Here is a 14,269-nt window from a genome sequence, read left to right on the forward strand (position 1 = left end):
CATAACAATATGAAAAAACAAAGAGAAGATAGAAAATTGCTGGCCAAGCAGAAATAATTGCATAAGAACATGTGTGTGTGTGTGTGTGTGTGTGTGTGTGTGTGTGTGTGTGTGTGTGTTGCTAAATGTAGTTCTTTGAGTTGGTTTCTTCCCATGAATCTGTGTATGTACTTTAATATGTAAGCTGAAAGCTGCATTAAGCTGGTGAAAAAATGTCTCAAATTCATATGCTGTCTTGCTTTTCATCTGTAAGGAGTTGAAAGAAGTCTCAACACAACGGTCATCTAGTCTAGTTACATGTTGGTGCTGGAAATCCAGGCCTGTAGCAAATTTGCTGCTTTGGCCAGTCAGTCTAATTGCTGTAGAAGGCTATGAAAATAGGTCATTTTCTGGCAGGGAGTACATTAATAGGATATATTTTGCTTGCCTCTGATCCAGCAGGACCACACAGATCCCATCACATCTACGCAAAGCACCAACAGGAACTAGTCATGACAGAACAGACATGTTATTGAATACTCAAGTAAAACATGGCACTGAAATACAAACACTGTAGAATGCTTTATTTCATTTTATTGTACCATCATACAGTATTTTATTGTACCATCATCTCCTTTTGTGGATTTCCACGGTGCCATTATGGTGATCAGTAGCATTTGAACTCTGGAATGCACCAGAGAGGTGGCGGAACTCAGTTCCAGTGAGTTCCGGCTGGAAAAAAAATCCTTGCACAATATCAAATGTTTGTTGACTCTGGCAATTTTATTCTTTGGCTGCTGGCCATGCTGGCTGTGGCTGATGGGAGCTGTAGTCCAAAACCCCTGGAAGGTATCATACCAGGTTTGGGGAGGTTGCATTAGACTATTATCTAAAGGAGGCCTCAGCATCTTCACAAAAGAGTTCTCATCTACTACATTTTTCAAGCGTTTGCAATCAAAAGCTTTTGAGACTACGGAACCAAGAGGAAATACTATTTTATGGATTTAGGCTCCAATCCTACACCTACATTTCCCCAGAAGTAAGCTACACTGAATTCAAATGGAACTAATGCTGAATAGACATGAATAGGGCTACGCTGTTTATCCTCCAACTAGTAAGAGACATCACCTTGCCGAAGAAGGTCCGTATAGTTAAAGCTATGGTTTTCCCAGTAGTGATGTATGGAAGTGAGAGCTGGACCATAAAGAAGGCTGATCGCCGAAGAATTGATGCTTTTGAATTATGGTGCTGGAGGAGACTCTTGAGAGTCCCATGGACTGCAAGAAGATCAAACCTATCCATTCTTAAGGAAATCAGCCCTGAGTGCTCCCTGGAAGGACAGATCGTGAAGCTGAGGCTCCAATACTTTGGCCACCTCATGAGAAGAGAAGAATCCTTGGAAAAGACCCTGATGTTGGGAAAGATTGAGGGCACTAGGAGAAGGGGACGACAGAGGACAAGATGGTTGGACAGTGTTCTCGAAGCTACGAACATGAGTTTGACCAAACTGCGGGAGGCAGTGCAAGACAGGAGTGCCTGGCGTGCTATGGTCCATGGGGTCACGAAGAGTCGGACATGACTAAACGACTAAACAACAACAACAGTAAGAGAGAAGTCGCACAGATCTGTTAAAATCATGCCAGTATTTGTAGTGATCTTCATAGCAGATGTTCTCAGATGTTGAAAATCTTCCTGATCTCTTGAAGTGCCTTGTCATCTAATTCAAATTTTCTCGGGCTGCCTGGCTCCAAGAATTTCTTAATTGTGGGGATGTTGCTTACCCTTGCCTTGAAGTCCTAGATTGAAAAACGAGAAGCACTTCTAAGAAAAAGGTACCAACATAGATGGACTTACACAAAAATGCAGTTTACATATTGGAGAAGACTGGCCTGGCCCCATCCATTGGCTTCAAATGTTTGCTTTCCCCATCCCTCCCCATTCCCTTTTCCTTTTGTATCATGTGTATCATTGCAAGCTTTTGGGCAAGGGCCATTTTTACTTTCAATATGTGTGCAGTGCTTTGAAAATTTTAGTTTTTTCCTAAATGTTTAGTAATAATAATAATTATTTCTAGTCATGTATGGAAGATTATGTCATTCCAAGCAGTTATTTTATCATGGGATAAAAGTTTAACAACACAAAGTTTTTAAATGCTCATTTGATGGAGGAATTTTGAAAAGCAATCTGTCTGTTCATTAATAAGCAGTACCTTGTTTTTCAAGCATTCAAAAACCATACAGGAGAAATTAAGTCTAAATCAACAGAGTAGTGTAGTGTGTGTTAATAGAAAGTTTAAAAAACAAAACCCATAAATACTACACGGGGTTATTAGTAATATGTGGGGGTCTCAATTTGCTCCCTTCCCTATTTATTTCAGATTTATAAAATAAAATTGGGTAAAAGGCTGGTTTGATTGTAATAGTAATCCCATTCCCACAAACAAATAAAGATTCTGACTGATTAATGAACACAGTAACAATAATTTTCACATTCAATCACCTATGGGAAGGAGAAGATCTGTGGTCCTATTGTCCCATGGTCCTCAATCCACATGTGAAATCTGAACTTTCTCTATAGTCTTTCTACAAGAACCCCTCCAGCTGTAGGATCTCGTGAGCCTTTTTCTGTCAGGTTGTCTTAGCCATCAGAGTCAAACTGAGGCAATTCTAGCCAGGAGATGAAGCACTTGTATCATCAAGCAAAACAGATGCAAAAGTCTTGATGCCTGCTCCACTGAAACTTACACCACCATAATCACCATCATATAGATTATGACATGCTAAGTGCGACACACTCCTATGACTGAAGTTTATCCAATTGCTGTATTTGCACTCTGTGAATACACACAATCTTACAGTTTATGTTCCATCTCATTTCTCAGAACATGTCTTTGTTCACTCACTTGCAGCAGAGGAAACGCAGAAAGAACATCAGGCTTCATCTCTTCGACCATCAGAATAGCTTCAAGCAGGTGGACATCTGCCCAGCTGAACTTCCCACCAACAAGGAAATCTTGTCCGTGATCTTTTAAAACCTGTGGCATACAAAGAAACAGAAGTCAGTGTTGAGGGTATGTAGAGCCCTGGCTCATAGTGGGCAACAGAGGCTCATTGTGGATTATTTCTGCTTCTTTTGTGTTTAAGACATGTAAGGCTGAGAGGCAGGTAGGGACTGTCCCATGAGAGTAGCCACTTGGTTTTTTTGTTCAAATATACATTTTACACACCTGCATGTACCCCACTGCATAACACCGAAAGGCCCTCATTGCTGTGATCCTCTGCTCAGTAGCATTGGAACTTGACATCCTGGGTGGGAAACAAAATATTTGCTGGACTCCAACTCCCAGCAGCCCTAGCCAGCATGGCCAATGGTCAGGAATTAGGAGAGTTGTAGTACCCCCAAAAAATGTTGGTAGATTTGCAGGTTTACTATTCCACATTTAAGTGCTGCTGCAGAATTTTGCTACTGCTATGGATGGTTCTCCCCATCCACCTACAGCCGTTAAGATCTAGCTGCACATTCTACGTTGCTACCTGACCATCCTTTACCTTTTCATAAACTGGGAAATATCTGGTTGTGGCCCTCTCAAAAATTAGGTTGGTCTGCTTTTCTTTGTTCTCAGGGGGCTGGAAAGGAAGCATCATCATCATCCCCATCAGATCAGTTGTTCCTTCCACATACATGTCAATCCTGAAAGAAGCCATTAGCACAGTTACTTTCAGGGTTTGTTTTGTTAGTTCTCTTATTTCTTTTCTTGTCTGCTTTATTATTACTATTATTTCATTTTTCATTTATATTTTTCTAAAGTTTCAATGCTATTCCAAAGTTTCAATACTATTCCAAAGTTTCAACACAAAGTTCCATCTATTCTTCTTAGACTTCCTACCCCCACTGTGGCTTCCCGTTTTTCCATTTTAACGCTGCATATCCTTAGACAAGAAATTACCACCCAATTATTATCGTGAAAGTACAGATCAGTCTAAATATAACTAGTGCATATCACAATTACAACAGAAACAAGAGAAACATTAATATTATAAATAACATATACAGTAAATTAATAACATAAAAACAAAATGTGAGCGTCTTTCCATTCTCTGATATTCAATCTGGCATACATACATGGCTGGAAAGTTAACAGTTATGTGAAGCTTGCCATTACCATGTTATGGTATGGTTTTCCTCCCCAAGTTAGCCTAGAGTCACATTGTGACATAGATAGCTCTAGCTCTAGGAATACAGAGATGTAAAAGCAGGAAGATAGCTGGATGTTTGCAGTTCAGTGCATACATTCCATATTTTCAGCTTCTGTCAAGAGCTGGTTTTCTATTTTTTTTTTAAAAAAAAAAACCTAGAGTGAATTCTACATGTTCATAAGTACAGTGCTCTCTCCTTCAGGTCCTTCCCATAGAGGTTGTGCTTTGCTGCGATGTAGTTGAGAATAGCTCGCGTCTGCACCATCTTCATCCCATCCATTTCCACCATGGGCACTTGCTGAAACAGGAGCTGTCCATCTTTAAAAAATGGGGGGCAGGGGCGGGATAAATGATTCAGTCCTTACCAACTTAAGTAGCCTAAACCAATACTTCAGATCGATTCAGACTGCCTTCTTTGAAAGTTAAAAATGGTGTATTAAGTCTCCGATACAGATCACATATTTGCAGAGCAACTTTCTCCAGGAAAATCTGCCTCCCTTTTGGTTTGTGCAGCTCAAAAAGGAACATGGAAAGGCATCGTTTTATTTCCACCCTGCATTTGTTCCATGCACTATTTCTATTCTGTTCATTGTTGGTGCAATTTTCATGACTTACATAACTCATTGTGTAAATCACATTGTCGTTATCTTATGCCATCTCATTCCTTCTAATGCAAAGGAAACACAACACAAATGTGTGTCTCTGTGTGTATACCATCTCATGTGTGTATACATTGTTTCAAATTGTTTTTAATGTTGTGTTTCAGTGTTGTAACCCACCCTGAGACCTTATGGTAAAGGGTAGGAAATGAATGAATGAATGAATGAATGAATGAATGGCACAATCATTTATTTATTGTCTGTGGACAGAAAGCAACAACAGTGCATACCAATCATAGAATTGTAGAGTTGGAAGGGACCTTGAGGATCATTTTGTCCAAAACCCCTGCAATGCAGGAATATGTAGCTGTCCCACACGGGGAACCTACAACCTTGGGTTTATCAGCACCTTGCTCTAACCAACTAAGCTATCCAGGCTCAATCACATAAGCTGGATTGATTTCTCTTCTGGACAAGAGACAAATAAGCAAACACTGGCAATTTCCCCTCCCATTTCCACTTTGCTTGAAATTCTTCAACATCCCTAAATCCAAATTCCCTATTGTTTTTTTCCAGTTCAAGGGAAGACTGGACCAATTTCACCCCTGAAAATGCCTATGTGTAGACATTGACATGGACCCCAGGACAAAGTGGTTTTTATTTTTAACAGATTCAGTCAATATAGAGTCAGTCTTTAAAACAGTCGCATGTGGGCAACACTTTCACCTATAGACTTACCATTCCGTAATTTTTCTAAGTCTTCCTTTTTCTCTATAAATTCTTCTTCAAACTGAAACAAAGCAGCCAAATAAAAAAAAATTATCCTAACTTTACAAGTCTTTGCTGACCTTGCAGAGAATAATTAACAGATACTTATCTTTTATTTTAGTTTAAGAGCAGCTGATGCTTCTTGGAATTTTTGAAAAACTACAAGATACAGTACAGCTTTTAAATTTCATTTTTTCCCCTCAATCTGTACCCTTCATTTGAATTGATTTCTATTATAGAAGTGATGGTTGGGTGAAAATGGTCTCTTTGTCTTTGCAGAAATCATATGCTCAGACTCTACACAATGCAGATTTTCTTTACTATTTTTATTTTCATTGTGCAGATTAGCCACGCTATTCATATAACCATATTCCTAAAAATGGCTTCCAAAGACAAGCCATTCAACCCATTGAAATAAGACCCAGACGGAGGACTCTGAACCATTGCCAGACATCCAATTCCCCTTGGCCCTCTCTCTGTAGCTGTAGAATACAGTTGTACCTTGGAAGTCGAACGCCTTGCGAATTGAACGTTTTGGGCAGTTTGCGAACGTTCTTTGGAACCCGAACGTCCAACGTGGGTTCTGCATCTTCCTGCAGCCAATTGGAAGCCACGCCTTGGTTCCCAAATGTTTTGGAAGTCAAACAAACTTCCGGAACCGATTCCGTTCAACTTCTGAGGTATGACTGTATTATGATTCCCCTCTCTTACTGGTGACATTTCTATTATGTTGGAAATTATAAATTCTAAAATATAGTGGTACCTCAGGTTAAAAACTTAATTTGTTCCGGAGGTCCGTTCTTAACCTGAAACCGTTCTTAACCTGAGGTACCACTTTAGCTAATGGGGCCTCCCGCTGCCGCTGCGCTGCCACCACACGATTTCTGTTCTCATCCTGAAGCAAAGTTCTTAACCCGAGGTACTATTTCTGGGTTAGTGGAGTCAGTAACCTGAAGCGTCTGTAACCCGAGGTACCACTGTATAGCTATGGGTTCCCTAGCAGATGATTGATGCTGCAATCCTATATCCACTGAGAGCAACTCACATCTAAGTGAACATGCATTGGCTTCCGCTGTATGATTCAACATGAAAAATTGCTCTTTTAATTGGCAACCAAAGTGTTTGCTTCCCGGGGAAATATAGGAAATATCCGTATTTCCTATACAGTGTATGAGGGCCTAGAATTGAGAAAACCACACCCTTAAAAGTGGGTGGAAATTGGCTTCACTGCTTGAGTGACATAAGCAGAAGCATATATTTTTTTTAATTAATTTTTATTAAGGGTTTTCATGGTATACAGAGGTGGAGCAGAAGCATATTTTTGAAAGACTACACTCTATTTCTTCATATGCTTCAGTTGTTTTCCTGAGCTGAAGCGCGCACACACACATATATAAATGCATGTAAGAACATATACAGGCACATATGCACACACAGAGTTATGTTGATAAGACACCTGTGGCATCTTCTACTTCCTGTGCAGAAGAGGCCATTTATTTTGGCCATTGTTGGTTCATCCACCCAGCATTGCCCCGCCTCTTCCTTTCATGGGTACACAAACCTCCACGCCGGCTGCTGCAAGCAGCCAACGGATGGATTCCATCTTCCCTCTCCCTCGAGCATAGTGCAATTTGGGTTTCCCAGCCATCGTTTGGGTAGTCTTCTGCTCTGTCAAGCACAACACAATTGGCTAAACAGCTTCACAGTAGATCAGTATTGGGGACTGTCCTAAAAATGGAAGCGGGAGAAAGATGCATTAGAATAGGGGGAAAGGACCATGAGTCAAACAGGCAGAACATTCAGGGTCGAAAGTGTTGGGATACAACTCAGCTTGTACTAAAGGCTGGTAGGTTTGCACACATTATTGTGGTTAAGATTTGATAGATAGAAGAGAGGGTGCAGCAGAAGGAGAGAAACAAAAACTCCATGGAAAGAGATGTGGGAAGCTGACAAAAATATGAGATTGTGTTTTGATTGTACAGTATATGTTAAAAATGTTGAAATGTAATACAATATAATCCAAAAAAAAGGAGGAAAGCTTCAAGCTTCCTAGCTTCTTCTTTAACCTGACCTATCCTCTGGTTCTCGACTGATCCTCTCATGGTTGCTGACCTTATTTTCCTACTTCTTCAACCTAACCTTGGGAGGTGAGACATCTTTATATGTTTCTCCTGCTGAAAACAAAGAACAAGTGAGGCTCCTTGCAACCTGTGTTAGACAGAAGTACGATCTTTCCTATCAATAAGTATTTATTTCCATTAACCAACATGGCTTTCTTATTTTCCTAAACTCATCGAGTCTCAGTGCAAATTCATCGAAGGTAAAACATGCTCCGCCAAAACAGAGATTTATTGTTAAGCTCAACTTCTGCAGTTAATCTCCAACTCCCATGCTTCAGCAGGTAGACTTTCCCCCACTACTTTAGCTTCATGCTGAGGGTGAAATTTATTCATTGGGTTTTTGCCTCTTGTGAAGCTGTTCAATGCACAAAGCACCAGCAGCAACCTCACCAATTGTCTATTTTCTGGCCTTGGAGGATGAGGGTGCATGACTAAGCAGAACAGCCTTAAAACTGAGGTGTTGAACAATTCCACACACGTCTGGTTCTCCACTGTTGTTGTTTTTTTGAAAATTGTTTTTGGATCTTTACACAGAGTAAACTATGCCCCCAATCCAACTTTTTGTAGTCTGATGCCACAGATGCTGCTCTTTCCTTGTCCCTCTTCCAGATTTGGATTGGTTGGGGAGAGGGTCAGAAAGAATCTCTCTGGGGGCCACCTGTAATTTTAGAGGCTTCCGACTGAGGATTTTAGCACATTGTAGCATGACATTGCAATAAGTTAACCATTTACCAGAAGTACTGTATACATGTATGATTCATAGGAATAGCTATCGCAACTAGATTGCCAACTTCTGAACAACTTCTGCCAAGCAAGCACTTTTATTTAGATAACCATGTCACGGACTCTCTCCAAGCTTTAAAGAAGATTGTTAATTTTGCAAGTCTGCTATTGTAATCGATCCTATATGTTTGGCAGTTATAGACATTTTCTTTCCAAAGTGTGTAACGAGAATCACAATGCTCCATAATGAGTGGTTGGTGTGGGAATGAAGAGGACTAGAAATTTTCCTTCCGATGGGCGTAGCCAGGATTCTTGTTAGAAGGGAGAGCAGCCAAAGTTATTGAGTTTTCTTTAGGAAATCATGAGTTTAAATACCCTGTAAATAGGACATTGCCGGGGGGGGGGCTTCTGTTGGGGGGAAGGTGGGCAGAACCTCAGATAACTGAGTCCTTTCAATGCTTTTCAATAATATTTGTGGACCTAGGGGTCCCCTTGACTATGTCCCCGCCTCCCCTTGACTATGCCCATGTTTCCTTCCATCAACTTCCTTAATTTATCCTAGAACTGAAGTCTGATTTTGGTTGATCCTCCCATCCTGCAAGGGATAGGGAATTTCTCTTGAGTTAACCTGCCTTAGGATCCAAGTCAATATGAACATCAAAGCTCCTCTCTTTTCTTGGCACTGCAAATGCAAGGCGGGCAAAGCATAACCAGCCCTCTTAAAACTGATAATAATTTTCAGTCCTAGCCCAGGCGTAAGTGTGTTCACTAAGAAAGTGTACCACTAGAACTAGCTACTCTCAAGTGTGCGCACAAAGTTTCACAGCATTAGAGCACATTATTTTTAAACTTCTTAATCCGCAGAGGTGACTGCTGCCATCTAGGAGCGTCTATTCTTGGCAGCCAGAGCACCAGAAAACCCGACAGCTTTTCTCTCACTCTGCCCCACTGACAAAGCAATGGGCTTTCTTGTTGAATTTCTGGCTACCGTGCAGTTACAGTACAATAGTCCTTCCAGGGAAATCCCACCCCTGTCTCCTGATATGCTATTAATGTAAGCTTGTTCCTGCAATGCTTCATTTTCTGGACTCCTCCTGCTTATCCCCCCAGACCTCAAAATGGTGGGTGTTGTTCTCTTTATCCAGCCACTGCCTGCTCCTCTTCCCACCTACCATTTTTCACATCTCAGAAGAGCAACCTCTAGTTCTTTCAACTTCTCCGTTTGCAGTTATCCCACAGTATTTCCTTTCCCCTATCCAACTTGCTGACCCAACTAATTGCCCCTGTTGTCTTTCAAGATTCTACATCTACGTCTCAAACCCCCTTTCCCCTTCGTCTGCGCTGCAAGCTAGCAAAGTGCAGCCATGGTGGAGTTTCTTTTACACAGCCAATCTACTTTGCTTCTTTTCACCCTTTCCTTTCCTGCTGGGAAAATAGCATCCAGCTTCTTCTTGCAGCTTCCCTGCCACCCCCTCAGCTGCCGCTTCAGCTGCCTGCTGCCTTCATTTCCCTTCTGCCCCTTCCTCTCTTTTCAACACCCGACCCTTCTGCTTTCTAAAAGCCCCCTGCTTCTCCATAGCTCATCTCCACTAAAATCTAAGTGTAACCGAATTGCTTTTAAGGTGTGCCAAACAAACTGGATAGAAATGCCAATTCACCACCTTTGTTCCTCACCCCTGTTTTCAATTATTACCAGATGACAGTGTGTAAGTATCCCCCCCCTCCCGCTCTCCCAGTACTAACCTCCAACCAAACCTGAATCCACTTCCAGGGTCTAGGCAAAAGAAACTGAGCTCTGCCTTTTATTTGCTCGTTATTTGCTCCCTTCTCTGAAGATTTGCATCTAGGAGAAGATAAAGCTGCTGCTGCTGAACAAGTCCAAGAAGTTTTGCCTGGCTTGTGAATTAGGGTGGGTGGTTTCCCTTGCCCACCCTTTTGCCAAGGGGGAGGAGGAAGGGTCCCCAGGGCCAGTGCTGAGTTACAGCTTTTTCACATTCCTGAAGCGTAGCTATGCTACTCTGTTACATAGCATAGCACAGCACAGCACAGCACAAAAGACCCTTGTGGAAAGTTTTAAAAATACTGTACTGTACCAAATATATGTGTCCACACAGAGAAACAAATATTTCTATGCTAAAGTCACACGGACACTGGGAAAAAACCTCTAGTCTATTAATCGTCAATGCACAAGGCACTTTTTGTTCTACTATTTACTTTATCTGCAAAATTCTGAAAGATTAGCCCAGCTCAAATGGATTATTTTCTGCTCACAGAATCTGACTCCTCACACATACAGCATCTGTGGGCTATGATACTGTTATAGAGCCTGTTCGGGAATATTAGAATTTAATAAACAGGAGTACCCTGTTTCCCCGAAAATAAGACATACCCATAAAATAAGCCGTAGCAGGATTTCTACGCATTTGTGCAATATAAGCCATACCCCGAAAATAAGACATATTGATAGGCGCAATTCTGGAGGGCGCCAAGGATGAGGCGAGGCTGGACACGTAATTAAAAAATAAGACATCCCCTGAAAATAAGCCATAGTGTGTCTTCTTGAGGAAAAATAAATATAAGACAAGTGTCTTATTTTCGGGGAAACACGGTAATTAGGTAATATTGGGGATAGGAAGGGAAAATATAATCTGCAGAAATTGTGCCAGACAAAGAAACACAACCTTGGGTAAATGCCTTCAACGCCTGGAATCTCACACTGCTTGGCGATTGGGTGGCATGTAGAGATATTTTACACTAGAGTTTTGTGATCTCCTGACTTGGGTGAAAGTTAGTATAAGACAGGCATCCCCAAACTTCAGCCCTCCAGATGTTTTGGACTATAATTCCCATCTTCCCCGACCACTGGTCCTGTTAGCTAGGGATTATGGGAGTTGTAGGCCAAAACATCTGGAGGGCCGCAGTTTGGGGATGCCTGGTATAAGACTTTTAAGATAAGGCTCATCAGATGCTCAAGTTTTGAGTTCCTACTGCAAGGGATTTCCGGTTTGTACCAGCGAGGAATAGATGTTTAGAGCTCGAGCTTGAGCTCCCGGAGAGCCATCTGATTTATGGTTTTGCAGCCCATATAACACCGGTCCTGAAAGACCTACATTGGCTCCCAGTATGTCTCCAAGCACAATTCAAAGTGTTGGTGCTGACCTTTGGCCTCCACTCCCATTGTTCAGCCTAGACTCTGAGAGCTTTCTGGTGGTTCCCTCACTGTGTGAAGTGAGGTTACAGGGAACCAGGCAGAGGGCCTTCTCGGTAGTGGCACCCACCCTGTGGAACGCCCTCCCATCAGATGTTAAGGAAATAAACAACGATCTGACTTTTAGAAGACATCTGAAGGCAACCCTGTTTAGGGAAGTTTTTAATGTTTGATGTTTTATCATGTTTTTAATATTCTATTGTGAGCTGTCCAGTGTGGCTGGGGAAACACAGCCAGATGGGCAGGGTATCAATAATAAATTGTTGTTGTTGTTGTTGTTGTTGTTGTTGTTGAGTAGACTCACCCAGTGCTGCAGCTGGGGGTGGAACAAGCCAGAGGGGGGCCATCGAGTGTCCCAGCCTTTGTGTGTATGTATGCAGGAGAGATGGGTATCTCTCTTGTTTGGCATCAAACAAACAGGCGCAGGTTTGTTTATATACTATTTATTTATATACTGCTTAATTATGGGGTATTGTTTGGCCTGTCCTGAGCTTGTCATGAACTGAGGATATATACATCTGACATAATATGACAAGCTTGGAAAGAAAATGGGAGCATGAGTCAAATGCCAATTACCCCAATTTCAAAAATTAAAAGGAAGGGTCAACTGGAGAATCTTACACCCAAAGCCTGTGTTGAGCATACAATTGTCTCTCTGCTTTATTGAGATTCAAGGGAAGAAAATACCCATAACCATATACTATATAACCAATACTATAGGATAAGAGGAAAAATGAGGTAGACAGACGAAGATGACTGACTTTATTGAGCAGTATTTCCTGCTGAGCATGCATTTTCATCACTCACAGATCGACAGACCACTCGCCCCATTGATGTGTCAACCATTGTTAGGAACAGTGAGCAACTTATGCAAAGTAGTTGCGTAAATAGTTGTTTGAATGAGGATTTTGGCAAAATGAAAATGGAAGGCTTTTTAAATCACCCCCTATTAAAGCTCTGTCAAAAGCAGGGATTAAAAAAGTGATGGCTCAATTAAGAAGAGGGTTGGAAAGACTTTTCCTATTGAGCAGGTAATATTGGGTTATCATTATTCATTTTGTTATAGGATTAGCTCTGGACAAGTAAATGGCACTTATTCTGGAAATTAAAGAACTGGTAGCTGAGATAAAGAAAATGCTTGGTCAAATAGTAGGGCCGCTTGGCCGCTGGGGATTTCACCATCCCAAGGAAGAAAGAGGTCCTCCTGTTTGGGGCTAACAGATGGATTTGATTTTCCCCCTGAGGCTGCTAATAAAATTAAAAATCTTACCCGTGAGGAATTATTGTTGAGCAAGGGTGTTATTTCTTTTGATCCAGTTCCAGACACAATCTCAGATGTGCCCTTTGTGGGTGGCCCTGCCGTGCTGCAGACAGTCGTCTACAGGTGGACCACAGACTATAAGGTCAGAGTTAAGAATGGGAAAGAGAACCTCCGCACTATAGGAAAGAGGGTGGTGCGAGTGAAGAAATCATGGTTAAACCTAACCTCTTCTAAGATAGGTAGTAATAAAGGTAAGGACAAAGCTCAAAAAGGCTGACAGGGTCAATTGTAACCCGCTCCCTTAAGATGATTGATTATATGGTTATGGCTAAATGTGATAAAGTGAAACAAGATAAACAGAGGAGTGTATCAACCCAAGAGTCCCCTGGGGAGCGCGATAGGTCAGTCAGCAAATTTAAGGTCGATAGTGGTGAAGTGAGAGGACCTATATACAAATGAATTCTGTCAAGGAATTAGCAGTAAGGAAAAGAGTTGACTGCAATGTTCAGCAGCCATCAAGAGAGCTTCAACTAATTGAGGTTTCAAGTCGTTCAAAGTCTGACTTAAAGCAATCAGAACCCAATTTGAACTGATATATCAATCAGGGTATATCTGTATGCAGGGCTCCCCCCCCCCAAAAGCTGGAACTCAGTTCCAGCACCTCTCAGGTGGGCACCATTGCCATTACAAAAGAACAAGGGAGGTGTTCATGGTGAGCTCTGGCACCTCTTTTTCTAGAAAAATAGCACTGGCGGTACTTATTGATGAAATGGGAGGATTGGGCTGATCTTAGTTTGATAGGATGAATCATGAAAAGTTGTGGTTAAAACTTTGGAACTAAAACATAAACTGTCATTTATTTGCACTTATTAGGATATTATACTTTGAAATGTGTGTGAGAGTGAGAGTAGGTGTAATGATTTGCCACTTACGGTTACTATGATTTCATAGTCAATAATGAAACTACAATTGTACAAGTGATAAACTTTATACGTACTCAAACTTTATATGTACGCAAAACCCAATTATTTTAGGCATGCACCTTTGGAAAGGGAGGTCAACATTCGAGCTCCATTGCAGGTCTATAATTGTATGTAGGTTACCTGTATGTGTCTAAATCTAATTCACAAAAGGCTTATCCATGAATGTGGGCCTCCTATGTGATTTAGACTTTTTGCAATAGAAATCCAGAGACAATGGTGTTTTAGATATGCAAGGAATAAAAGCGCCATACTAGAGCTTTGCTTATGCATCAGTAAGCATACTGAGTGGCCCACCACATCCATTTAATCAGAGGCTGAAGATACAGAAAGGGATGCAAGTATAGTTCTTGGCTAAATTAATGGTACAACAGTGATGTGCTCCAGAACATCTCTACCTATAAAACAACCAAGTCAGGTTTGGGAGAAGTGCCT

The 14,269-nt window shown here is 41.4% G+C and overlaps 1 protein-coding gene across 4 annotated transcripts; it reads right to left on the reverse strand.

The window, feature by feature from the left end:
• Positions 1 to 212: 212 nt before the first annotated feature.
• Positions 213 to 13,059, reverse strand: LOC118082445 (glutathione S-transferase). Of its 4 annotated transcripts, XR_009557298.1 has the most exons (8): positions 12,864 to 13,059; positions 7,104 to 7,270; positions 5,513 to 5,564; positions 4,361 to 4,493; positions 3,528 to 3,669; positions 2,882 to 3,013; positions 1,582 to 1,775; positions 539 to 1,092 (listed from the first exon to the last, which is right to left on the reverse strand). XR_009557298.1 is itself a non-coding variant. In XM_035109961.2 (7 exons), exons 2-7 carry the CDS (start codon positions 7,188 to 7,190, stop codon positions 1,653 to 1,655), a joined length of 669 nt encoding a protein of 222 aa, XP_034965852.1. In that variant the 5' UTR covers positions 7,191 to 7,270; positions 10,129 to 10,256; the 3' UTR covers positions 236 to 1,652. The 4 variants fall into 4 exon arrangements, 3 of the variants coding, with proteins under 3 accessions (XP_034965853.1, XP_034965852.1, XP_034965851.1); XM_035109961.2 differs by lacking the exon at positions 12,864 to 13,059 and adding an exon at positions 10,129 to 10,256 and having other exon boundaries at positions 236 to 1,775; XM_035109960.2 differs by having other exon boundaries at positions 240 to 1,775.
• Positions 13,060 to 14,269: the final 1,210 nt, after the last annotated feature.

Source organism: Zootoca vivipara, chromosome 3, assembly GCF_963506605.1.
Source record: "Zootoca vivipara chromosome 3, rZooViv1.1, whole genome shotgun sequence".
NCBI classification, from domain to species: Eukaryota; Metazoa; Chordata; class Lepidosauria; order Squamata; family Lacertidae; genus Zootoca; species Zootoca vivipara.